Source organism: Oryza sativa, chromosome 10, assembly GCF_034140825.1.
Source record: "Oryza sativa Japonica Group chromosome 10, ASM3414082v1".
Classification (NCBI taxonomy): Eukaryota; Viridiplantae; Streptophyta; class Magnoliopsida; order Poales; family Poaceae; genus Oryza; species Oryza sativa.
In genome coordinates, this window is record NC_089044.1 from 22889815 (window position 1) to 22914410 (window position 24596).

General features: G+C 41.4%; 3 protein-coding genes across 3 annotated transcripts; 2 read left to right on the forward strand and 1 right to left on the reverse strand.

Moving 5' to 3' along the window:
- Nucleotides 1-647: 647 nt before the first annotated feature.
- LOC4349394 (protein ROLLING AND ERECT LEAF 2-like) lies at nt 648-4679 on the reverse strand. The gene is made up of 4 exons (XM_015757471.3): nt 3397-4679; nt 3066-3253; nt 1785-2008; nt 648-1692 (listed from the first exon to the last, which is right to left on the reverse strand). The coding sequence occupies exons 1-4, from the start codon at nt 4487-4489 to the stop codon at nt 894-896; spliced, it is 2304 nt and encodes a 767-aa protein (XP_015612957.1). The 5' UTR covers nt 4490-4679; the 3' UTR covers nt 648-893.
- Nucleotides 4680-15450: 10771 nt separating this feature from the next.
- LOC4349395 (ethylene-responsive transcription factor 5) lies at nt 15451-16635 on the forward strand. The gene has a single exon (XM_015759384.3). It carries the CDS (start codon nt 15521-15523, stop codon nt 16259-16261), a length of 741 nt encoding a protein of 246 aa, XP_015614870.1. The 5' UTR covers nt 15451-15520; the 3' UTR covers nt 16262-16635.
- Nucleotides 16636-18687: 2052 nt separating this feature from the next.
- On the forward strand, nt 18688-24596 carry LOC4349396 (uncharacterized). Its single transcript, XM_015759383.3, has 12 exons — nt 18688-18941; nt 19063-19147; nt 20298-20349; nt 20445-20465; nt 20552-20605; nt 21088-21138; nt 21333-21395; nt 22345-22410; nt 22517-22555; nt 23241-23363; nt 23883-23975; nt 24082-24596. The coding sequence occupies exons 1-12, from the start codon at nt 18830-18832 to the stop codon at nt 24265-24267; spliced, it is 945 nt and encodes a 314-aa protein (XP_015614869.1). The 5' UTR covers nt 18688-18829; the 3' UTR covers nt 24268-24596.

Below are 24596 nucleotides of genomic sequence, written 5' to 3' on the forward strand. Positions count from 1 at the left end.
TGTTGTTGAAGAGGGGGGCAACTAGTTATCACTGATCAGATATTCAGATATATTCAGATATGCCATGCAATGCAAGCTATGGCAGACAAGAGGGGCATGCATGAGTAGTGACACAGCATTTGACTAATCCCTTCGCGGCTAAGTTACAGCAACTTTAAAAGGCAGGTCCTTTTTACAGTTGTTGCAGACTTGCTGGCTTGATGCAGGTAGGAAAGGAAGAACAGACGAAACTTTAGAACGAAATGCATGTGCAAAAGCAGATATGATTATGTGTCGTTTCAGACAAACAACAAAAAGAGGCTGTGGTGAGTTGTGAGCATCAGAGCATTGGCCAAAACTCCAGAAGTCTACAATGACGTTGCTAGATCATGTTTTAGTTAATCTTGGACAATGCAGCACGACATTAATTACATGGGGGCCAAAATGGGACATCAAAGATTCAAGACGAATGTCCTCCATCCAGACAGTCAGACAGCACAAAGATGCAGGGACAGCTCCAAGTCTCCAACCACTGGAAACATAGCTAATTCAGTTCAGAATTCTGACATTTTTTTCCCAGAAGAACAAATGGTTAGTTACTATCTTCCATGGGAGAAGTGCAAGCATAACTCGCCGTTAGATTTGCTAGGTGAAGTGACCACAGCATCTGTACAATGTAATCTTCCCTTGCACTTCACAGGACAAGCAAAAGAACATCAACAATCCTGAGTAAAATCATTTATCTACAACCAAAATGACCAACTCCCAACAAGGCAAAACATCAAGGGAGCCTTCTCCCCCATATTCTCATCACTAATTTTAGCTATATATATTGCATTTTCCCTATATAAATTACTGAACCACCCAAAAAGACTTAACGAACGGTTTCTTGGAAAGTCTGGCAGCGCAAGCTTCTACCGCACCGATCCAGCTCGCCTGCAGACAACGTCAAGGGCTTCAACAACTGTTCCTGAGAAACCAGCTATGGCTTGGAACATTCCTGGCAGGCCTGTTTGGATGTTGTTCAGTGTCATTGATCTAGTTACCTCCACTGCCTTAGCATGCCTTGTCATTTCGTCCTCCACCTTCCGCCGACATTGGGCAATCTCGGTTTTCTTCTCTGCAAGAGGATCGCGGGCATCGAACGAATGGCTTTCAATGCCATCGCGCCCACTGCCAGGAAGGCCAAGGCCAACCATTGAATAGGATTGGTAGTACTTCTTCTCAATGGCTCGAAGTGAGTTGGTCTTCTTTTCCAGCTCCTTTGAATATGTCTCTGTCCGCTTTTTTATTTTCATCTCCTCTGCCTGCTTAGTGTAGATGACATGGACAACATTCACGAAGCTCTTGATAGCCTCCGAAGCCGAAGCATCTGGAAGCCGGTCCAGTGCTTGCTTCCACTCATCACAGAAGGTGGTGAGTTCACGAGAGATCAGCGAGGTGTAAGCCTCTTGTGGGATATTACTGTCCACTTGGAAGAGTGTGAGCTTCAGCCAGCCATAGAGGGCACGTATATAATCACGTTGATACTTGATGAGACGGTTGAAGTTTGAGTGCCATGCTGAGACAGCAGCCTCAAGATCACGGGTGGCAAGCCGGTGAAGATCAGATGTTGACTCAGCCATGGAATTGTCTACCAGACCACGGACTTGCTGAACAATTTCATTCTGGATCTCATGGAAATGGTTCATTGATCTCCACATGCTCAACAGCCTGCATATCAATATTCAGATACAATTTAAATACTTGCACACAATGTCGCAAAATCTGGTATCATAGATGTCAGAACAGGGAACAAGTCTTACGCGAAGCAAAGCTCGACAAGCTGTGGTGCAAGCTCATTGTCACGCACCCTGACAATGGCTGAGGATGTGGTAGTTGCGGCCTGTGAAGTCACGATGATCAACGATTGCAGCTTGTTTATGGAGGCCTTGGTCTTATCCAGCTTGGTACTATCCCTCCCTCTGTACTCCAGGCTCTGCAGAGTAGAAAGCTTCTTCTCGTGCTCAATCTTAACGCTCTCTCTAGCCTGAAGCAGTAAAAAGTTAATACATATGGGAATAGTTTCAATAAAGTTTCATAAACTGCTTAGAGAATAGAAGCATTTAGTAGACACCGGACAGTAAGAATCCATTATGTTCTAGATTGCAGAAATAAAAAGAACATTGGTTAGTCTCACTCAATTATCGAATAGATATGGTATAAGTCTCATGCCTACCAAGGGTAATGCCCCTAAAGGCCTAAACATCTCTGGACTCTGGTGCTTTAGACATAGATACGCTAAATCTACCTTTGGCATTATGAGGTATATTTATGTGCAGTAAAGACAATTTCTTGAGGATCTAAACCTTCACCCACAAAGCCACAAAGAATCTCAAAGGACAGGAGTAGTTTAGATATAAAAAGAGCATAAAGGAAGGGTATATGAAGGTGTGGTTGAGAGATCAATGGCCATGTATTGTGCCTGCTTCCTTTACTGAAAGTAGTGAAAAATTATCAACCAAATGCTACAGCTGTTTCAGAATCCAGGGTAGGCAAGTGCAGGACCTCTGTAAAGACGCTTTATGCAATAGAATCAGATTCTTCTACCACATTTGCTGAACAAAAGGCGGGCTGCTCAAAACACCAATTTCAAATGAGGTGAAGCTTCACCTAATCGATTAGAAGCTACACCAGAAGTGTTAAAGTTAGCCTCAATTCATCCTTGATTATTTGACTGCTAGGTAGGCCTATGCTGCAATGCCAAGTGCAACAGTTCATGCATTCTATTCTAGCATCCAACAAGGGTGGCTACTAGAAGATTACACCTCATTAAACTTGCATTGCTGCTAAAGTTGTGCAGTGACCTAAATTATCGGTTAGTCCACTACTATGCTCTAGCAAATATATATAGCTGGATAATTTTCAAGTGGAGCCAAGTGAATAGTTTGAAGATGCTTCACCGACAACGAATGATTGAGGCGTGCAACAAAAAATGTCACAGCAAACAAACACCTCAATTTTAGTGGTGTGCTCATCTATTAAGTATAACCACTAACCAGCAGTCAAGAATGGCATTGTAATCAAGCGTCGATGAGCAGAATTACCTTGACCTCCTGATAGAGCTTTTTCTCCCAGGCCAAAAGACGCTCCAGTGTCGACCCATGGCTCTTCCCTTCCATTGACTCCATCTCTAACGCATTGGTGTCCAACTTGTAGCGAACAGCCAATGGTGGCTTTGAAGTCCATGTCGACGACAGCGACGATAGCAAGCTGTTCGAGTGGTACACCGTCTCTGCAAAAGAAGAAGTCAAATTAAGTGAAATTGTTAAGCAATTGCTTGCGTTTTTTCACTAAAAATGTACATTGCCACACCAATTCAAACCACATTATAGTTTTTGTTCAAGCATAATATGTCTGCTATGAATCTCTGATTACTTTTGAGCTGCCGGAAGTTGCGGTCCAGCTGCGCGCGGCTAGCCTCCAGGAGCTCCGAGACGCCATTGCCGGCCTCGGCCGCCTTGACAAAGTACTCCTCGATGGCGGCCACGATCTCCGCCAGCGTGCGGTGGCGGATCACCATCCGCATCTCGGCGGCCGCCGTGACCGTGGAGGAGGAGTCCCCGGCCTCCGACCTCTCGTCCCTCCTCCTCAGCGGCAGTGGCAGCGGCGCGGCGGCGTACTCCGACGGCGCCGTGCCGCCGTACTCCGATCTGGCCGCGAAGCCGCACTCCGATCTGTTCCCCATTTCCCCCTCCTCCGATCTGGTCTCCGAGGTGGTCGTCGACGCGTAGTGGTCGTCGTCGTCCTCCCATCCGCCGCAATGCATCTCCTCCTCCCTCTCGTCGTCGTCGTCGTCGACCTCGTCCTCTTCCTTGAGGTGGTGGGGGTGGAGGTAGCCCCGGGCCTTCTCCTCCTCCTCGAGCTCGCGGAGGCGGTTGGCCTCCTCGAGGTCGGCCTTGCGGCGGTCGAAGAACTCGGAGTCCGGCGGCGACGGCGGGTAGAAGTTCTCCCAGTCCCACGCCGACGACGACGACGGCGTCCCCACCACCGGCTTCCGGAACGACGACCGCGCCGGGCTGGCGACGCTGGAGTCGGACAGGATGTGCGGCACCTTGAGGCGACGCGGCCCGCCGCGGGGAGCCCTCACCGCCACGGGAGGAGGCGGCTGATGCGACTGCGTGGGCGGTGGCGGCGGCGGCGCCTGCTGGTGCTTGGGGAGCAGCGGCGTCGGTGGCGGGAGCGAGGACGACGCCGTGGATGACGGCGGCGGCGGCGTCGGCGTCGGCGCCAGCGCGGGCGCGGCCGTGGTGAGGAGCACCGGCGCGGTGTGGTGCGACACGGCGAGCGACGGGTGGCCCTGCGCGAAGCGGGAGAGCGCGGCGGCGGTGAGGCGGAGGGAGCGGAGGTAGTCGGCGTGCGCCGACGCCAGCTGCTGCCGCGACGCCACCGCCTCCTTCATGTGCCGCCGCCGCTCCTTGCACCGCCGCACCGTGTCCTCCTGCTCCACCTTCGACGCCGTGCACCCCATCGCCCCCCACCCGCGACGCGAGCGCGCGCGCGCGCTTCCCCTCCTCTCCGATTCGATCTAACGCCCTCTCCGATTCGCCGTCGTCTCCCTCCTCGCTGCGGCGAGAGAGAGAGAGAGGAGTTGGCTGCTCTACTCGAGTGGGAGGAGTGAGCTGCAGCTGCTGCTTCGCTTTGCTTTGCTCTCTATTCTCGCTTCAGTTGTGTGTGGTTTTTGGTTTTATTTTTTTTTTCTCGCCCTTTCGCTTTCGTGTTTCCTGGCCCGGTAGCCGTGTGGGGGGTGGGGGCCATGGCGAGTAATTTTGATTTTTTTTTTTGAAGGTTGTGACTACACAGTTTGAGGTAAACTGGTTTTTGAAGCCTTTTTGTTTTTTTGGGAGGTTCTTGAAGCTTTTTTTTAGCTAAAAAAGGTTTTTGAAGCCTTTTTAGCTGCTTCGCTCACCATGAAACACCACAAATGTGCGATCATAACTGTTTTTTTTCTCTATCAAACTTATGACACAACATGTTTTCCCTTTTTGCTTTTAAAAGGATATCTTATATAATAGACATATCACAGGGAAGGTTTTATTGGTGCTTTTCAGCTTGTCAAACATTGCGTTGTAAGAGGCTTTCTGTTTAACCCGTTATGTATGTTAGGCATTGTTTTTTCCAACTTATTTACTGGAATATTAAAACTGATTATTTTGCTTCGTGATTAAAAGGAACATGTTTTCTTAAGAAAAAGCATTTTCTACTGTTTAGATAACTTGTTTTGGTTATTTGTTAAGTATTATCTAAAAAAAGTTATTTGTTAAGTTTATTTCATAAAATATGCATTTACATTTATAATCAAGTGGATGTTTGCAATAATAATCTGCTTAATAATCTAAATCAAACATGTGATTTTTTTCTGAAGTTTTCTACCAAGTTTCCTCTAAGCAATCCCAACAGTTATTATCAGATCTAGTGGCTCTGACGAACGGAGAGGAACCAACGGTACATACTTGCTCATCAGAATTGGTCCAACCCAATACAGTGAACAATAATGAAGGACTACTACGTTGCACACTGTCAGAACACAACATCGTCAGAGAAAAAGGCTCAACTTGGAGAAAGATGAGTCCAAAAGACACCCTCTGCTCTAACCACCATCACAAACGTGATTTAACCGGTAAAGAAAAGATCAAATGAGTAAATTAACAGAGAGATCAAAGTGATCAACTTACTTAATTACCGGCATCTAATGATACCCCTGCCATTGCTAATCTCCTCCATTTGATTACTGCCATTAGTACACCCGGTGTTTTTTCTCGCCTACTTTTATGCAGTTGCAGGTAGGATTATTCCAGGAAAACGCCGTGCTTAACGTGTTAACGACGGTGGCTTCTTCTGAAGAAGAAGGCTGAGCAAGTGCAGTGCAGTGCAGTACTCTGCAGTGGCCACACTTCGAAGCACGATCTTGGTCGGTTCCCTTCTTTAATCGCCGTGTCGGCGCCTTTCACTGTTTATTAACGCACGATGCCGTTAACTTTTCATATAACACAACCATTCATTTTATTTAAAAATTTAATAAAAAAAGTGTAAAATAATATGTTGATGTTGTAGTTCCTTTGATGATAAAATAAATCACAGCAAAATAAATAATATCTACTTTTTAATAAAATAAATGATCAAACATAACGTTAAATGTTAACGGTGCCATAATACATTATGAAAAGAGAGGGAGTATTAGTTAGCACCAGTGAAAAACTGTAACTTAGCTAGCCTTTGCTAATTACGATGGGCCGTGCAGTATAATCCGTGTGTTTCAAGTCAACATTGGCTTAGGTGAGTCCTAATTACTTAATTAGGGATCCAAGTATATTATTAACTGACCATGTAGGACTATGCGGCATCCCTGTCCCTGTGGACCACCACTATAGAGCATCTTCATTTGCCAGAGCACAAATAGCATTCTTTTTTTTTAAATCACTCCGTAATTTGTTAAAGAACAAATAATGGAAGTGTGGAAAAGAGCAGGGAATGGGATGAATACAAAAGGCACAAATTAGTTATGTTTCAATTTGCACTTAAAATATAAGTTCCATCGACGAACGTGTGAAACTTCCAATTCCAAACGCCGAGAGTGCGCCGGACACCCCACGTGTGGGCGTAGAAATGGTGCTCCCCTGCACTTGCTGCTCCTCAATGGCTATTTCACATTCTTTTTTTTTTCCAAGTTGGTTGTTTGGTTTACATTCTCTTGGATATGTGCCTCAAAAATACCTCAAGATTTATGCAAATATAAAAAAGGTTTTTTTATACAATTGGGCTGCAGCTGTGCAACAACCACAGCTACAACATTGAGCAAAATTGTAAAGCTTTAGTTGCGTAGCCAGCTATAGTCACAACTCAGCTAATACTGAAAGGGTCCAAACATAGAAGAGTTAGTGATGTGCACATAAATCTCAAGATACATTCAAAAAACGCTCATGCTATGTGAAGATCACGTATATGTGATATTCTCTTTCCACCTCACTTCCGTCTTTTACGATTTGAGTTGGTGACGTGCACATAAATCTCAAGATACATTCCAACGACGCTAGTGCTATGTGAAAGGCCACGTATATGTGATATTCTCTTTCCACCTCATTTCCGTCTTTTGCATATTGCAAACTCTATCAATAGCATCCTTGGAGCCTCGTATGCACATCTCTACTCTTATTTTTTTTAGAAGCCTCCCACATCTCTACTCTATAGCATAAGCTTTATCTATCCTTCAAGATGAGTTTGTTTTCGATCACAACCTTTTTAGCTTGCATGTACGTGTCACCTTATGTGTGTCGATCCATCTATCTAGCCAGCAAGATCTCTGCTTTTATGCCTTTGACATGTTATAAAGTGGTGACGATATATAGTAAGCAGTCCAAGAAACCATATATAAAAGTATGCACTTTGCATTTGTAGTTTTGTATGTGTAGTGGGCAGAAGAGACGGAATCACGGAAGCTGCGCCGGTGGTTTCAGGCTTTCAGCCTACCTGCATTGCCCCTGTACTGTAACACCAGAAAGTGCTTTGTGCTGGAGAGATTCTGGGTTGCAAAAGTTCAGAATAGAAATAAGAAATCTGATTTGGCGATTTATATTCTTGCGAGATTCTTTGGGCTGGATTGGAAGAGTATAGGCTGGCATTTTGGGCCGTCTTGGTTAGATTCATGGTAGTCTGATGCTGAAGCTTCATGTCATCTATTTGGGCCGAATGATACTGAGTTCTTTTGGTAGGCCTGGCAATTTTATTCAGAAAAAAAAAAGAGACATACTTTTTTTTTTTGGGGGGGGGGGGGGGACGTTCATTCTGGCTCCCAAGATCGGATCTAATTTGTATCCCTCGACCGTAAAGCTGGATAGAACGAATTCTTCAACTGTTAAAATAATAAACAGTACAAAATTACTCCTAGGACATTGAAGGTGGTCCTCGACATTCGTGTCATCTATTTGGGCTGAATAATACTGATGGAACCATCGTTTCACGGAACGGCATATTTGTAAACGAAAAATAATTTGTAAATAAAACTTTTATATGCGTGTTCTTAGCAATTTAAAAGCAATGGCGGAAAAATAAAGTTCGATAAAAAAAATCTCAAAATTAGCTCCAAATTTAATATTGAAAATTTAAATTTTGGCTGATAAGCATAAGCATAAGCGAAAAGATGAGGCCCTGAGTTCTTTTGGTTGGCCTGGCCCTTGCTATATTTTACAACTGCTGCAATTTTATTTAGAAAATAAAAAAAAGGCCTTATGCATTTCATGTTCATTTTATCAGCCTTGCCCATTTCAGCCCACCCTAAGGAGGAGGGAGAGAGGGAGAACAGATCAGTGCGTCAGATGATATCTGTCATCCTGAAAATCGAAGTTTTCCGGTGTGCGTGTGTGTTCATAATTCAAATGAACATGTTCAGGGTAGTATCGTACTTGGGATCTTCTTGAAATAAAACGGATGTCTATTCAATCGAAATTGAGAATAGAATAATCATCTTTATTAAGATTCCATGTTCAACATCTGAACGGGGATCTTCTCATCCTGAGCCATGTCTCAGTCGGCTGGCGTGCCTATGAGGGAGGCAAATTCGTTTCCTTTATTTTACTGATTTAATTGTATATCACCGCAAGGAAATTCACCGTAACTGTTAGAATCTTGCATCATTTATAAATCTACGGGCTGTTCAGCACAAGTGTTGTTTGCCAAACTTTGGAAGCTTATTAATATGCTGAAGCAAACGCCAGAATATTTTGCCAATCATTATGACAAGTTGTTTGCAGTGAGATTGTGAGGGTAAAAGTCTTCCGAACAAAACAAAATAAGGACCATGGATGATATGCCCGACACGTACAAGCAAAGCATGCGTCTAAAATTGGAGTACACATATATAGTCGAGGTCCTGACGTGCTTTGAATGGCGCGACTAGGAGGACCCTTGATTCTCGTTGCGTACGTCTTGAAAATATTGGAAGCTTCACAGCATCGCCAAGCAGTACACGACCTTTCCATGAAGCACCTGTACAGTCTTTGTTCTGCGTTCCAGGATACCTTGTGATACCAGTACCTCACGACAACAAATCATTTTCGATCGTTAGATCTAACAATACACGTTATGTTTAGATCTAACGATCCGCGAAACGATTTGGTACCATGAGATACCGTTACCTCGAGTTATTTTTGTTAGATCGGAGCAAATCTCATCGTTTACACATTAACTTATTAAAACGCTGCTAAAATTTAAAATGTAAATTTTAATTTTGAAGTTGGTTTTGATGTTTTTTAAGCCGTTACGGCTTATTACAAATCATGGGTAACCGATGGGGTCCTATGTAGTAGTGTCAAAACCCTTTTAAATATAGTTCATTTCTATGGAGTTGTGATAAACAGAAAAAGAAAAACCTGCTTGTCAGTATCACTTCTTGCATATCCTTGTTCCCAACTACACGCACCTATCTAGTACTAGATACCTCCACATAAAAAAGAAAAAAAGTAACTCTTTTCTAGTTTGAAAGAAATGCACACTTACTATACCATTTTCATAAGAGAAAAACATGCGAGAGCTAGCAAAATTAACAAGATGTAGTAAAATTCTCTGGTTAAACAAGCAACAAACTAATTAATGTTGCGTTGTTCGACAGAAATTTAGGAGTAAACTCTACTTCAAATAACATTTTATTATCGATGTTTCGTTTATCACCTTTTAACCAATATTTTCATTTTAAATTGTGTATTTTTACATTGGTGACACTTCGGACCATCGTTAACTATTTTATCCATCTACATACAACTTGTCGTATGCAAAACACATAATCTTACATATGGATGTGAGATTTCATTGAAGAGTACGAATCAACGTACTCGAAATTGTTCATATGATTGAGAAGAGAGTCGAGGTGATCTAAATGGAAATAAGGTAAAAGTACTTGGTATAAAATGTTACATCGATAATAAGATGTGACCCAAAGAGAAATTTACTCCAATTTTAATATCCCTGATGCTATTGCACTTGATTAGCTTGCGATTTTCGTAACTGTGGGGTTAAGAATTTTTTAGCTTGTCTCTGTTAATCAACCAATCACCTCATGGTTTCTTCCAAAAATCTCAGTCACATATTTATCCGTTGGATCAATCCAATGCCATATACCTTTGTTTCTTCAACCTCTCCTGACGGTGCTTTCCAACCAAGAACTCACCACGGCCATGAACGTTCAAATCATGCTTTGATTTCTGTCGCCGACGACGAGCTTCCACCGCCATGCGTGCTATTCTTCCCCGGCGACGGTAGACGGCTAGACGCAGTCGAACCAATTAAACTACGATCGGATTTAACGACTGACAACTTTTGTATTTGACCTATCTCGTTTAATTTATTGATGCTCTATTCATATATTAAGCAAACCTCTTCATATTCTTAGATAGGAGTAGATAGATAGACTTAACGACTGCACAAAATACAGGGGCAAAAACAAAAGAATCGACTCGATCAGGGTAATCTTGCTATGAAATTTTCAACACCACTGTAAGCTAGAATCTAAGATTGCTTATCTAGCTAGTCGGTACTTTTACTTACTAGTCAGTTTGACTTCAAAGATGCAAGAATTTATTAAGCACATAAATTGCTTAACACAATAAACGTAACGCAACAGGACAAGCTATATAGATTAATTAGTTAATTAATTAATTGAGCTAGCGTCAGGCAGGTGAGCAAATGAGACCAGCAGCTTTGGTTGATTGATTCTTTGACCACCCTGGCGTAGCAATTTGATTCTTGCCATTTCCAGCCAGCCACTCTCACAGTGTCATCTCCGACTTGTCCATAGACTGCAAAAGAACACATACTCCTACTACATATGCATGATGCTAGCCTGTATGACTTTGGACCGGCTAGCCTGACTAATTTGTATATTGCTGTTGAGCGTTAACTCGATACTGTACATGTCGTTAGCTGACCGGTAAAGAATCACCAAGTTAATTAATTAAATATAGCTAGCTAGTAGTGTTACTGATACAAATTTAAGTGACTCTTTTTAAAGTAATTGTTTGTTAATATTTGAAGACTAGTTGCGTATAACTCTAGCTGGCTGGTATATATGTACTTAGGGTGTGTTCGCTACTCCAGTTTCCTAAAGTGCACAGTAAACACGAAAAACGAAGCGGTCCATTAGCACGTGATTAATTAAGTATTTGCTATTTTTTTAAAAAAATGGATTAATTTGATTTTTGTAAGCAACTTTCGTATAGAAACTTTTTTAAAAAAACGCACCGTTTAGTAGTTTGAAAAGAGTGCGTGCGGAAAACGAGGGAGATGGGTTGGGAAAAAGGGTTTGCAAACACACCCTTAATTACTAGTGAAGAATGTTTGCAAGAACAAAATTTAAAGCAACTTTGAATTGTAATCCAAATAATATTTGAATTTTTAAAGTTTGACTTTTAAGAACAAGTTTAGGTAGATTCTTCTTCTTCTCTTGTTAGGAAAAACACACATGCATGTACACTAAAGGAGAGTTGGAAGTTATGAAGAAAAACATAATTTTATCCTAAAATCAAACTAAAAAAATTAAACTAAGCTTTGATTATGCGTGGAAGTTAGGGAGTCAAGTCTACACTCTATATAGACTCGGATTGAACGGCACCGTGGACTCCTATTGTCTATACTCACCGCCGTGCACCGTTGTACTCCCTCCATTTTTTAATAGATGACACCGTTGACTTTTTCTCACATGTTTGATCATTCGTCTTATTCAAAAAATTTATACAAATGTATAAGATATAAATCACACTTAAAATACTATAAGTGATAAAACAACTCGTAACAAAATAAACTATAATTACGTAAATTTTTTGAATAAGACGAATAGTCAAACATGTGAGAAAAAGTCAACGGTATTATCTATTAAAAAACAAAGGTTATATATATATATATATATATACACTCTATATGCAAGATGAAGATTCCTGGAAACGTTCTAATTAACCAAGGTAGTAGCTAATCACGGGTTAATTAGAGACATCGTCAGTTATAGCTAGGTTACAAACCCATGGATGACGCATATATAGTCGTCTTTTTGTTTTGACTGTCCATGTATCCAACTGTAAATGCAATGGGATGTTTACGTTGGACCATTGGAAGTTTGGAACAAAGCCCTGCATGCCTATGTGACTATTGCTGAGTTCGTTAGGCCCGTAGAACACGTGCGGGAAGCGTGCTGTCTCATCTGAACGGGTGCAAATTAAAATGGATTATTATTCACTGGATTGTCTATTTAATTATAGGGACGAATAAATATTTTGATGGATAAGCTTAAAAAGATACGTACTCGTGATCTAAATAATTCATCAGAAAAAAAAAATTCTATTTCAAGACAGTGTGAAATAAATATACTCCCTCCGTTTCAAAATGTTTGACACTGTTGACTTTTTAGTATGTGTTTGACCATTCGTCTTATTTAAAAAATTTAAGTAATTATTTATTCTTTTCATATCATTTGATTCATTGTTAAATATACTTTCATGTACACATATAGTTTTACATATTTCACAAAATTTTTTGAATAAGACGAATGGTCAAACACGTGCTAAAAAGTCAACGGTGTCAAACATTTTGAAACGGAGGGAGTATAATATTAGTTCAGCCAAATCTTGTTCGATTAATGCCCAAAAGGAAGAAGTCGGAGGGATTAATTTCACATATCCATAGAAGTGGAATAAATTGAACCTCTTTCAAGGGTCCAACAGGGATTTACCGAGGAATTGATCCGCAAAAGGTAGGCTATAGTTGGCCAAGTTTATATGAAAGGATTGTCGATAGTTATACTTTTAATGTTTTACAGATATACTAATAAAAAACAGTAGTCAAGTTTTTGATTGCAACATTTGACCACTCGTCTTATTCAATTTTTTTTACAAATATAAAAAACGAAAAGTTATGCTTAAAATACTGTAGATAATAAAGTAAGTCACAAATAAAATAAATAATAATTTCAAAAAAAAATTGAATAAGACGAGTGGTGAAACGTTGCAAGCAAAAACTCAAATCCCTTATATTATGGGACGGGGGAGTACTTAAATATGTGCATCAAGATTGTATCAATAAAGACCTAAACAAGAAGTAAAAAAGGGTGGGGATGAAAAACGTAGTACTAAAAAACAAGTCAATTTACCGGCAAATTAAGAGAAATTAGAAATTTGGTTGTAATTGGAACGATATGATGGAAAAGTTGAAAGTTTATGTGTATAGGAAAGTTTTGATGTGATGGAAAAAGTTGAAAGTTTATGTGTGTAGGAAAGTTTTGATGTAATGGAAAAGTTGGAAGTTTGAAGAAATATTCTGGAACTAAACACGGCGAAAAGTAGGCCATATCATTTTGCTGTTATAAAATTAAATTGCATTCTTCTACTGGTTACACATACCTGATACGCGTACTGCCTATAGACGTGTAGTAGCACGTGCACTGCATGCTTTCTGGACACGGCCAACTTAACTGTCGTGTCGTCAATAGGAACAGACGAACGATGCGGTTTCATTTTCATTAGCCGATCGATCGATATCTCCTGCCTCCGCTACTTGCCAAGTTGCACTAACATGCGTTCTCATTTTTATTTTGGGTACTGCTACCTTCGTTCCATATTTTTTTTAAGTCGAATTTATTTAGCTTTATCAATTTTTTTAAAAAAACATAACAAAATTTTCAACATAAATCAAAATAATTATAATAATATATTCAATGTTATATTTAATAAAACTAATTCGGTGCTACGAATATATATTACTATATTTTTTTCATAAATTTAGTCGAGCTTTTTTAAAAATTTAAGTTTAGAAAAGTCAATCCAGTGGGAGTAACTTCTAATACACGGAGGGAGTACAAATCATTCTAGGACCATGATACAGCCCGCACATATGCATCTTGGTCGGCAACGTGTGACAAGAGGTACTATGCCATGCATGTATCAACATTGATTCATATACAAGTGATTACCCAATTAAAATCTAAATTCATGTCTAAATATTTGTGTATAAGGGTTAGGCTCAGCTTGAAACGTATTATAGAGCTTTTTAGAAATTATTTACTTGATTATGAGGATATCAAATGCTTTAATAAACAAATTTAACAAATAGTTTTAAACAAATGATATAAGGAATGAAGCATAAGATTTTTTTTTTAGAAAATGCATTTTTCCAAGCGTGAAATAAACAATCCATTTCAACATTTTGATAAACAAAATCTGAATAGAAACACGCGGATGTTGAGTTGTACTTACTTTATAATTTTAATTTTAATAAAAATGGATTACAGCTTGGATCAAGTTTTGTTATCAGAGCTTTTTTTTGAATTATCTTTTTACCTTGGACCAATTAACTTTATATTTATTTTTCAATTTAAGATCATTATCTATCAGAATTTAAATCGTAGTGACAAGGTTTCAATATAATTTGAGTAAATTTCATAAAACTACAGGTATTTTGACCAAATTTTCACAAAACTACAGATTTAAGGAGTTGTATCACAAAACTACATATTTAGCACTAAATTTATCACAAAACTACAGATTTTAGATTAAGTATCATAAAAATGCATATTTAATATTGAGCTTATCACAAAAATACCACTTTTGGAGTTTAAATCCCTAGCACCATTGTTATGGTGGAGCTATAAACATCATTACTTTGTGATTAAATTGATTCTAAACATGTAGTTTTGTGATAATTTAGTTACTAATATGTAGTTTTGTGGCACTTCATCTTAAATGTGTAGTTTTGTGATAAATTTGGTGTTAAATGTGTAGTTTTGTGATACACCGAGTTAAATCTGTAGTTTTATGATAATTTGGTCATAGTATCTGTAGTTTTGTGAAATTTACTCATATAATTTTAATGGGACACGCTGATCCCGTTCGTCACCATAAGCTTGTCTCATAGACGTATCCACGCGTATACGGGTGTTCGCGGATCATCTCCATCTCATATACTCCATCTGTCAAAAAAAAAAAAAAAGCCAACCTAGTAGATTCAAACACCACTATAGACTAGGATGTGCCATATCTTAGTGCTAAGTTGGCTTTTTTTTTCAACCGAGGGAGTGCATGTCTTACAAGACAAATTTGTGCATATGTGAGCGTGGTGTGATGTGTCGTGGGTTTAAGGGACAAATAAGAAAAGAAGATGCTTTTCATAATGTTCTAAAAAAAGAGATGGTTTTCAGAAGCATCGCACGCAAGGGGCAATGTGGCTATTAGAACAGTCACTCTCCACCCTTAGCTACAGCTACTACAAGTTGAGACGACGTTGATGTTGATCTCGTCGTCACAAGTGAGACCGGGACTAGTACTCGGACCAGAGAAGACAAACACTACGACATGATAGATGCGGCCTCCTCCTCCCTTCGTGCGCCTCGAACCCTCCGCGAAGCCGCCAACCCCCACCCCTCTCCCCCTTTAAATCGCTCGCTCGCGCGCCACACTCCTCGAACCACCACCACCACCACCACGTGTTCGATCGCGTCCTCCAAGCCCCAGCACCTACGCGTCGTCGCGCCATGGCCGGCTTCGGCTTGGACCAGCACCTCGACCTCATCCGCGCCCACCTCCTCGAAGACGCCCACCACCACGTCCTCGCGCCATCGCCGTCGCCCTCGCCACCGGGTACTGGGCGTGTCAGGCCGGCGCCCGTGTCGCTGCCCCCGAGGCCGCCGCTCCTGTGGGCGGCGGCGTCGGCGGCGCCGCGGCAGCAGGAGGAGTGCTTCGAGCTCGGCGGCGGCTACGCGGGGGAGGGGGAGGGGGAGGAGGAGGACGACTTCCGGCGGTACCGCGGGGTGCGGCAGCGGCCGTGGGGCAAGTACGCGGCGGAGATCCGGGACCCGGCGAGGAAGGGCGCGAGGGTGTGGCTCGGCACCTACGACACCGCCGTCGAGGCCGCGCGCGCCTACGACCGCGCCGCGTTCCAGCTCCGCGGGTCCAAGGCCATCCTCAACTTCCCCAACGAGGTCGCCGCCGACGCCGCCGTCAAGTGGGCCCCTCCCGTCGCCCCTATCCCCGCCGCCGCCATGTCCGCCGGAAGAGGCAAGAGGGTGAGGTCGGAGGAGCAGTACTACTTGAGGGAGGTGAAGAAGGAGAGGCTGATCATGGCGCCGCCGGAGAACTCCTCCTCGTCGTCGTCGTCGGCGGCGGCGGCAGCCGGAGACATCTGGGACGAGCTGAAGGGGATCTGCAGCCTGCCGCCGCTCTCGCCGCTGTCGCCGCACCCGCACATGGCCTTCCCGCAGCTGTTCGTAAGCTGATCGATCGCTAGCTCCGGCCATGGACGGCGCCGTGGCGAGCTTGGAGTGCAGCCATGGCGCGCGCCCGGCGCGGTACACGCATGGCTGCCGCGTGGTGGTGTCCGTGACGTCACGTGCGAAGGATATGGCCTTAATCCTGAATTAGATAGGGTGTTCTTTGATTAATTCGCTAAACTTCGTAATATTAGGTAATCGATTTGGCTTTCGGCCAAATATTGAATTCTTTCGTTCTATTGCTGCTCAGGTGATCGATGATCATAGTAGCTTCATTGCGATTTGTCAATGAAATGATATAAATATGTATTAATTACAAGTTGAAGAGTACTAATGAAGAACATCAGAGGCTCAGAGCAATTGAGCGCACATCTCGTTAACTCCAGTCTCCTTTTGGAATGATTGGCTAGTAGTACTTGTAAGACATCGACCGTTGAAGTCGTGATGTTTGCTTTCTTCTTTTCCTTTTTAGAACACGTGATTTTGCTTTTGACTATGCTATTTGATGATTAAACAGAGAAGAAATATTCGTCTTACAAGATCATATCACCGAAAAGACTAGCTAGGCGCATGGAGTAGTACTGGAAACAAGCTCTGCTAAGGCCCTCTTTGTTTAGGCTTAAGCTTATTGGACTAGACTTTTAAGCCAGCTGTGGTTAATCTAGGCCCATTTTGGAAAAAAAAACATTAGCTGTAATTTTTCTCGAAGTTATATATTTCTTGCACTAAAAAATTAAAAAATTAGAGAGATAATTTGAGTTTCTAAGATGGATTATTTCATTCATATTTTAAATAGTAAAAACGGAACACTAAATCTCTATGATTTTATTCCCTTCGTTCAAGTGTAAATGTCAGTTTTAACTTTAGATTGGCATATTTTGATCAACAATATTTTTCAAATAATCTAGCATCAAAATTGTATCATTATATTTGTACTAAGAGCTTTACTAATACTCTCTTGCATTCGAATATGTTTGGTTTGACACGCTTAGAAATAATGGTCAAATTTCATCTACCTCTAATAAAAAACGGATGACTAGTAGGAGTAGCATTCAGACTATTCAACGGGAATCCCATCCCGGGCCAACTGATGGAGTGTGCCACCTTCCGGCCCAGGGATGGTCACCCTGGGCCGGCTAACAAGGATACGGCCCAGATGGATGCGTGGACCTCTGGTAGACTAGCAGCAGTGCGGCCCATGTACATCGCAGGAATCCCGTGTGAGCCGAAAAGATTGACCAAATAAGCATTATGCTTTTTTTTAGATGGGAGTAGCTATACAACTATTGATAGTTTTTGGGATGAAAAAATTTCAAATATAACTACTATATAATTACATTGTAACTACTATATAACTACTATATAACTAATATGTAACTCGAGTGTAACTCAAAATAGCCTGATGGGAGAACTGGTTAGGGGAACAAACCTCCAAGTTGGAGGTGTTGGGTTTGATCCCTACAGCACGCGTTTGAATTTTTTAAGCCGTTTTCCCTCACTAGCACAAATCTCAAAGCATATTAGACAGCTTAAAATTTGAAAGTTTTCACCCCCTGTTAACTGTCGCCAGTTGGTTCCCTCACTAGCACAAATCTCAAAGCATATTAGACAGCTTAAAATTTGAAAGTTTTCACCTCCTGTTAACTGTCGCCAGTTGTATAGCAAATCCGTTTTAGAAACATAGGCATTCACAACGCCGCGCGCAGACACACCATATCTATATGATATCTATATGAGTTCCTCCTACCACTAAAAGAATAATTAGCTGTAAATGCGAGCACTCGTGTTAAATCTAGGATTTGAACTCGGATGAGCTAGTTCCACCACAAGAAATCTAAACAGTTAAGCTACGTTCAACTACGGCTGAATTGTTGTCCACTTGAGAGAGTTCTGGTCACAACAAGTCAGCAATCAGGATATTGGCGAGAAGCCTACTCTTCTTCTTCTTGATGAATGTTGCCAATGTGGTATGTGGGCACAATTTGCACAAAATGATGCTTGTGGGCAACAACTTTAGCTGCATTAGCGTCATCTAATTCAGAACAAAACTTGAAACTTTTCATTTTCCTTTTTTTGAAAGGATCTGAAGGCTGAATGAAGCTTGTAAGCAAAGTGGAACACAAAGCTTAGAAGCGACTTCACTGATATGTGGGCCCCTTCCCTACTGTAGGTCCCGCGCCACGTCAGCTCTCGACGGCGCTCCTCCTCCAACTTCCAAGTCGCCGGAGCGGCAGTTGGGCCAGTTGGCCTGGGCCCACTTCACCCCAACCGAAAGCCCCCCATCAAACTGACATGTGGGGCCCACCCAAAGCCTACTATCTCCGCGACTACCGGACTGGCAGTTGGGCCAGTTGGCCCGGGCCCACTTCACCACCACCCGAAAGCCACCCATCACACTGACATGTGGGCCCCCACGAAGTCACGCCGCCTCCGTCTTCTACCTCCGCCTCGTCGTCACAAGTCACAAGCACAAGAGGCGAAAGCGCGGCGCCGTCGCGGAGAGGAGAGGAGGGCGACGAGGGGGAGGCGATTCCCAAACCCTAGCTACCCTCACCGCCGCCGCCGCCAGCAGCGATGATGGCCTACGCGCTGCGCGGTGCCGCCCTCGTCGGCGTCCTCCTCCTCGTCGTGGCCTCCCCGGCGCTCGTCCCGGTGGCCTCCGCCGTGCCCTTCATCGTCCTGCACGGTTAGGGTTTTTTTTTTTCTCTCGCTTGTTTGCCCCCCTAGGTTTTGTGCTCTGCTGGTGCTTGGATTTCGTCTGAGGTTTTGCTGGTCGTGTGTACTTGTCTGTGTCCGGGCGCACGCAGGGATCGGCGACCAGTGCGAGAACGGTGGGATGGCGTCCTTCACCGAAATGCTTGGGGAATGGTCCGGCTCCAAGGGATACTGCATGTAATGGCGCCTTATCTCCCCCCATCTCTCTCTCCCTTGTGTTCTGGAAGTGGAGACTGTTCGAGCTGTGATATTTGTGAATTGTGATGTTGCCTTTTGTTATGACGAGAAATTAGTTGCTGTTTCAAGTGCAATACTAGTGCTCTGGTTTCCATTAATATATATGTACAGGCTATTAATTAATTATTTCTTTGTTTTTCCATGTGAAATTGTTAATGCGAATAAATATAGATGCCCAAATTAGATATGGTAGCCTTAATTATATATCCTTGGGGTTGGGGAGGTTTAAAAAGGAATAGATTGAAATACTCCACACATATTTAGCAAATCACGAGGATAATGAAGTATGATGAGACGATTACTGTCAAGTTCCATTTGTTAACTTGTCCCTGCAATTTTGTGAGGAGGATCTGGGAGTAACATATACAGTTTTATACATTTGCAAAGTCAACCACAGTTTCTGTTATGGTATGTACACCCAATGTGTGATCTCACAACCAAACCAATTGATGTCCCAACTTCTTTTTTGAGAGTTTAGCCCATGCTGCATTTGTTTCAGTCAACCACAATAACTGTTTCTGTTGTTGGATGCCTGGAGATTTTATCGCGACATTCACCTCTTTCTTACACGTTTGGGTATTCACGTAATCTGTTGTTTCAGTATCTTATTTTTCGTACCTTACCATCCTGCTCTCTATTTTTAGTTAAATGTCAACTGTTGTATGAAGCCAAGTTTGGGCAATTCAATACATCTTAGAAGTCTCCTGACTTTATGCCATGTTGAGGAACTAATATGTTGTCTGTTCCAATTGCTTTTACATTACTTAGTATGGCCTTCCTGGCTGTTGGAAGTGAATTTAACCTGTCGCAGTCCATAGTGGGGATAATGAAGATTCTGATATGCTTCATAATTTTGTATTTGTTCCTGTGGAATGGGCCTTAACAAAATATGCAGAAACAACTATTGTTGAAAAATTCATCTAGTATTATGGTATGTACACCCTAGTGGGTGACCTTACAACCAATTGATGCCACAACTTTGTTTCTTGAGATGTGTTACATCATATATCAGTACAAATTTTAAAAAGTTTGGCACATGCTGCATTTGTTTGCTAGTTTACTTATGGAGATTAAATGTATTCCTCCTCAGTGAAATTGGAAGAGGAGCATGGGACTCTTGGCTGATGCCACTTCAAGAGCAGGTTGATTTCTTGCCCTTGATAATTTCCTTTTTTTAAAAAAAAAATCAAATAGACTGTTCTTGTACAAGTTTCTGAGATTATGTATTCATCTACAGGCAGACACTGTTTGCAAGAAGGTGATTCAGAACCTCCATCACTTCTATTTATGTACTGTATGCTGAATTCTCAAGGTACTATATCATTGCTGGAATTGATTTTCCAGGTGAAGAAAATGAAAGAACTCCGTAAAGGTTACAGCATAGTTGGCCTTTCTCAGGTGTGTTCATGCTATTATGCTATTTTATGTTCATGACAATAGCTTTATTGTAACATGCAGATCTGTTCTTTGCTTCTTGTACCTCTATGCATTGCTGTTCTTTTGTTATGTCTTCTTTTAGTCCTAAGCCTATTTGATCAGTCTTGGTTAACCCAAAACCAAAAAATAATAATAAAATAAAAATAAAAATAAATCAAACGAGGCCTGTGTGGAAAAAAAAAAAGTGATTTTCCTCTCTTTGTGCTGCTGCCGAACGCAACCTTAGGCCTGTGCGGACATGTCTCGCTTTTGTTCTATGTGGACCTCTTGAGTATAAAACGTAGGAGTGTGCTATGTGACCCTTCGATAGATTTTTATTTGGGTTATTGACTTAGTGGGAGTTTTGTTTTCAATGCCATGTATTTCACTAGAGAATCACCTTATTGTTTCTTGTTGCATGTCAAAATTTCCCTCATATGTACCCTTTTTGTTACCTTTTACAGGGGAACTTAATTGGTCGGGCAGTAATTGAGTACTGCGATGGTGGACCACCGGTAGGTGAATCTAGTTCGCTTCCTGATGTTACAATAATAATATATTTTATATGGTTTGTTATTAACATAACAACACCAAGGTGAGAAATTTGATGTACTTGTGGTTTACCATATGCGTCCCAACCTTTCTTGATCCAAATGATGCCTTGGACCTCTCTTATGTACAGTTATAGTTTATTTGCTGACTGTAACAGGTAAAGAATTTCATCTCGATTGGTGGTCCTCATGCTGGTACGGCATCAGTACCACTTTGCGGTGTAAGCTCACTCTATCCTCCCCTGGTCTCCTTCTTTTGCATATGCGTATAGACCAGTATTTAAGAGTAGACTGCTTGGTATGAATGACTGAAGGTTTTTCATGCATATAAATTTACACACTCTTAATGTTTAGTAGCCAATGGTTACTAATAAGCAACAGGTAGCTATTTGTAGAATGACCTATAGTTAAAACATTACTCCCTCTGGTTTAAGATATATGTTATTTTAGCTCTATCCAACACTGAAAAAAAACTAGGAAAAGCTAATGTCATAGATCTTGACATAGAGCAAGGAACGCTAATGTGAGGGGGAAAAAGTTATATAAAAAAGAAGTTTTTTCCCAAAGAAATCTTTGCTAGAATGGCATAAAAAAATGGACCGGAGACACTTATTGATAGAACATGAATATGTCATATAACATAAAATTTTCGGGGATGATCTGTAGCATTGGCCAAAACATGTTGGATGCAGTTTATGCTTGCTAACCATCCATTTGCACAGCTATCTTGACTCACTGGAGAAAAACAGCAATGCATTACAAGTGAATAGTGATAACTTCTTTCAATTTGCCAGATTTCAAGGGAGGGAGAAAGCATGCTTTGAGTCCTGTATGAATATGTTTTTGTTCGTTTCTTTGTTAACCTAGATCACTAATTGACTGTAATTTCAAACAGATTGAGGTTGTATGTTAATTTGTAAATTAGCATGAGGCCTTGAGACTGCTCCCTTACTTTTGTGCATTCATATGAATGAGCATGCCTCCAAGTTTTCCGTGGGGTTTACTTCATGCAATGTTTTCTCTAGTATCTGAATAATGTAGTTTCTGGTAAACTCATCTTCTGTCATTTATAGCTGCACTAGGAACTTCAATTCTCAGGCTAGTGACGTTGCTATCTAACAGTTAAACAAGTACTGTTGCGCTACTAACCCTTTCTTCTTTTTTTTGCAGTCTGGCATCGTTTGTGTTCTTATTGATGCTCTGATTAAATTGGAGATATATTCAAACTATGTACAGGTGTTTATGACTTGTCTTTTTTTGCCATGTCTTAATTGTTAGTATCACTGTTAGGCATTACACACATCATTTCTCTTTAAGTAACTTGAAATTGGTGGTATTGCAGGCACACCTTGCTCCTAGTGGTTACCTAAAGATACCCACTGTGAGTTTTCTATTCTATATTTTCCTTTTAATTCCATAGTACCAGAACCTCTGTTCTTCATTTCCCACTCCTGTTTCTATTACCCAGCCATCTCTTAGGCTGTGTTCGGGAGGAGGGGTTGGGAACCCCTCCTCCCCGGCACGCAAAACGAAGCTCGTATTATTGCATGATTAATTAAGTATTAACTTTTTTTTTTGAAAAATAGATTAATATGTTTTTTTAAAACAACTTTCATATAGAAAGTTTTTGCATGAATCACACCATTTAGCAGTTTGAAAAACGTGCGCGCGGAAAACGAGAGAGGTGGGTTGGGAAAATGGGGGAAGGACACAGCCTAGTGTTTTAACTAACTCAGAATTCTTATTGGCTTGTATGGCTGTACATTGGTATCTAATGTGCAATAGAAGGTTGAGTCCCAATATATTCATTAACGTGCATGGTTATCCTGCATGGGCTATTCATTAGTACAGGTTCTTGTGGACTGCAAATCTGTCTGTAACAAGATACAACTTACAGCTGTAAAAATACCACTGTACCAGTTAATTAACTACTCAATATATGTAACCATTAACTGTGAAGCCCATTTTGACCTTTCCACCTTGTTTCAGGATAAAACTGAGCTATTTTGATTTACATGCATGAACAAACCTTTTAGTTAGTTTAACCCATCTTCTTAATTCTCCAGGATATGACAGATTATTTGAAGGGTTGCAAGTTTCTTCCAAAGCTTAACAATGAGATACCAAGTGAAAGAAATGCTACGTATAAACAAAGATTCAGCAGCCTGGAAAATCTAGTATTGATTATGGTAAGATGAACACGTAATTGTTGCTATTTGACATACTCTGGGTTGGGTACTTGTATGTGGTGTAGATGGAATATGCTGTGTGCAGTCCTTGTTAACTTTATATATATAGCATTATGCATTCAAACGATCATATCGAACAAGATAATGAATTAAAAGTTGTTCTACACAAAAACAAAAGAAAACAAATAGAACATCTATTTATTTTTTGAAGGCACAATACATCTATTTATGATCGCGATGTGTAAAACAATATGCTTTTAGTAAGCTACATAAACCTTTTAGTTCATTAAGTCACACATGCATTTTGTCTCGTGTTTTGTATAAATGTTGTTGATTTATATAATCTTACTGAACTCAAATGCCATTTATGCATGCCCAAAGCAAATGGATTTAAGTTGCAACACATTCAGCTTAGTTTTTGTATCTCAAATAGCTGATTTTTAAGATAAAGGATTACAAGAAACATGAAACCATACTGGACCAATCCATCTGCTGATACCCTTTTGAACTGCTAAACAGTTTGAGGACGACGCAGTGTTAATACCCCGGGAAACGGCATGGTTCGGGTACTATCCCGATGGCGCCTTCAGTCCAGTGCAGCCACCTCAAAAGGTATATGTATATCTTGAGTTGTTGTACAGAAGACATAGCATGCTTTTTGTTTTAAACTACTGTTATTTAGGGGTGTGTATTAAGTAAGGCCATTTTTGTGTGATAGACAAAGTTGTACACGGAGGACTGGATCGGCTTGAAGGCTTTGGAGGAGGCTGGGCGTGTTAAGTTCGTATCAGTGCCAGGAGGTCACCTGAGCATCTCCAGAAGTGACACGAAGAAGTACATAGTGCCATACTTGAAACCGGACGGATCATCCAGGTTCGGCATTCGTCGCATCTTGTCGGATTGATTCACGAGAAGAAGGCGTTCCGAGTGACCAGTTCTAACGTCACATGGACATGGATTGTATGTAAGCTCTGAATTGTGGACTTAATTGTTGATGCCATGTAAATACCTTGGTAAAGGTAATGGGGTAATGGAATACGTCGTGTACTGTAGGGCAGGTGGTTAGCGTACCTGAACTGCAGAACTGGCGATGCTAGAATTGTGCTGCCTATTAGCAAAACGCAATTGTGGGCTTTTATGTAGCAGACCTCACTAGGAAAAAGTCCAATTCGACAATCTCGTATATAGTTCGGATTTAATTCAACAACAGAAACAGCTATAATGATTCCTCCA

What these genes read in the sequence shown, in the direction of transcription:
- LOC4349394 (XM_015757471.3), bottom strand. Translation starts at nt 4,489, where the DNA reads ATGGGGTGCACGGCGTCGAAGGTGGAGCAGGAGGACACGGTGCGGCGG. An exon ending in AGCTCTATCAGGAGGTCAAG is followed by an intron (nt 2,009 to 3,065) that starts GTAATTCTGCTC and finishes TTACTGCTTCAG; the next exon opens with GCTAGAGAGAGCGTTAAGAT. An exon ending in CTTGTCGAGCTTTGCTTCGC is followed by an intron (nt 1,693 to 1,784) that starts GTAAGACTTGTT and finishes ATTGATATGCAG; the next exon opens with GCTGTTGAGCATGTGGAGAT.
- LOC4349395 (XM_015759384.3), top strand. Translation starts at nt 15,521, where the DNA reads ATGGCCGGCTTCGGCTTGGACCAGCACCTCGACCTCATCCGCGCCCAC.
- LOC4349396 (XM_015759383.3), top strand. Translation starts at nt 18,830, where the DNA reads ATGATGGCCTACGCGCTGCGCGGTGCCGCCCTCGTCGGCGTCCTCCTC. An exon ending in GTTACCTAAAGATACCCACT is followed by an intron (nt 22,556 to 23,240) that starts GTGAGTTTTCTA and finishes TTAATTCTCCAG; the next exon opens with GATATGACAGATTATTTGAA. An exon ending in CAGTGCAGCCACCTCAAAAG is followed by an intron (nt 23,976 to 24,081) that starts GTATATGTATAT and finishes TTTGTGTGATAG; the next exon opens with ACAAAGTTGTACACGGAGGA.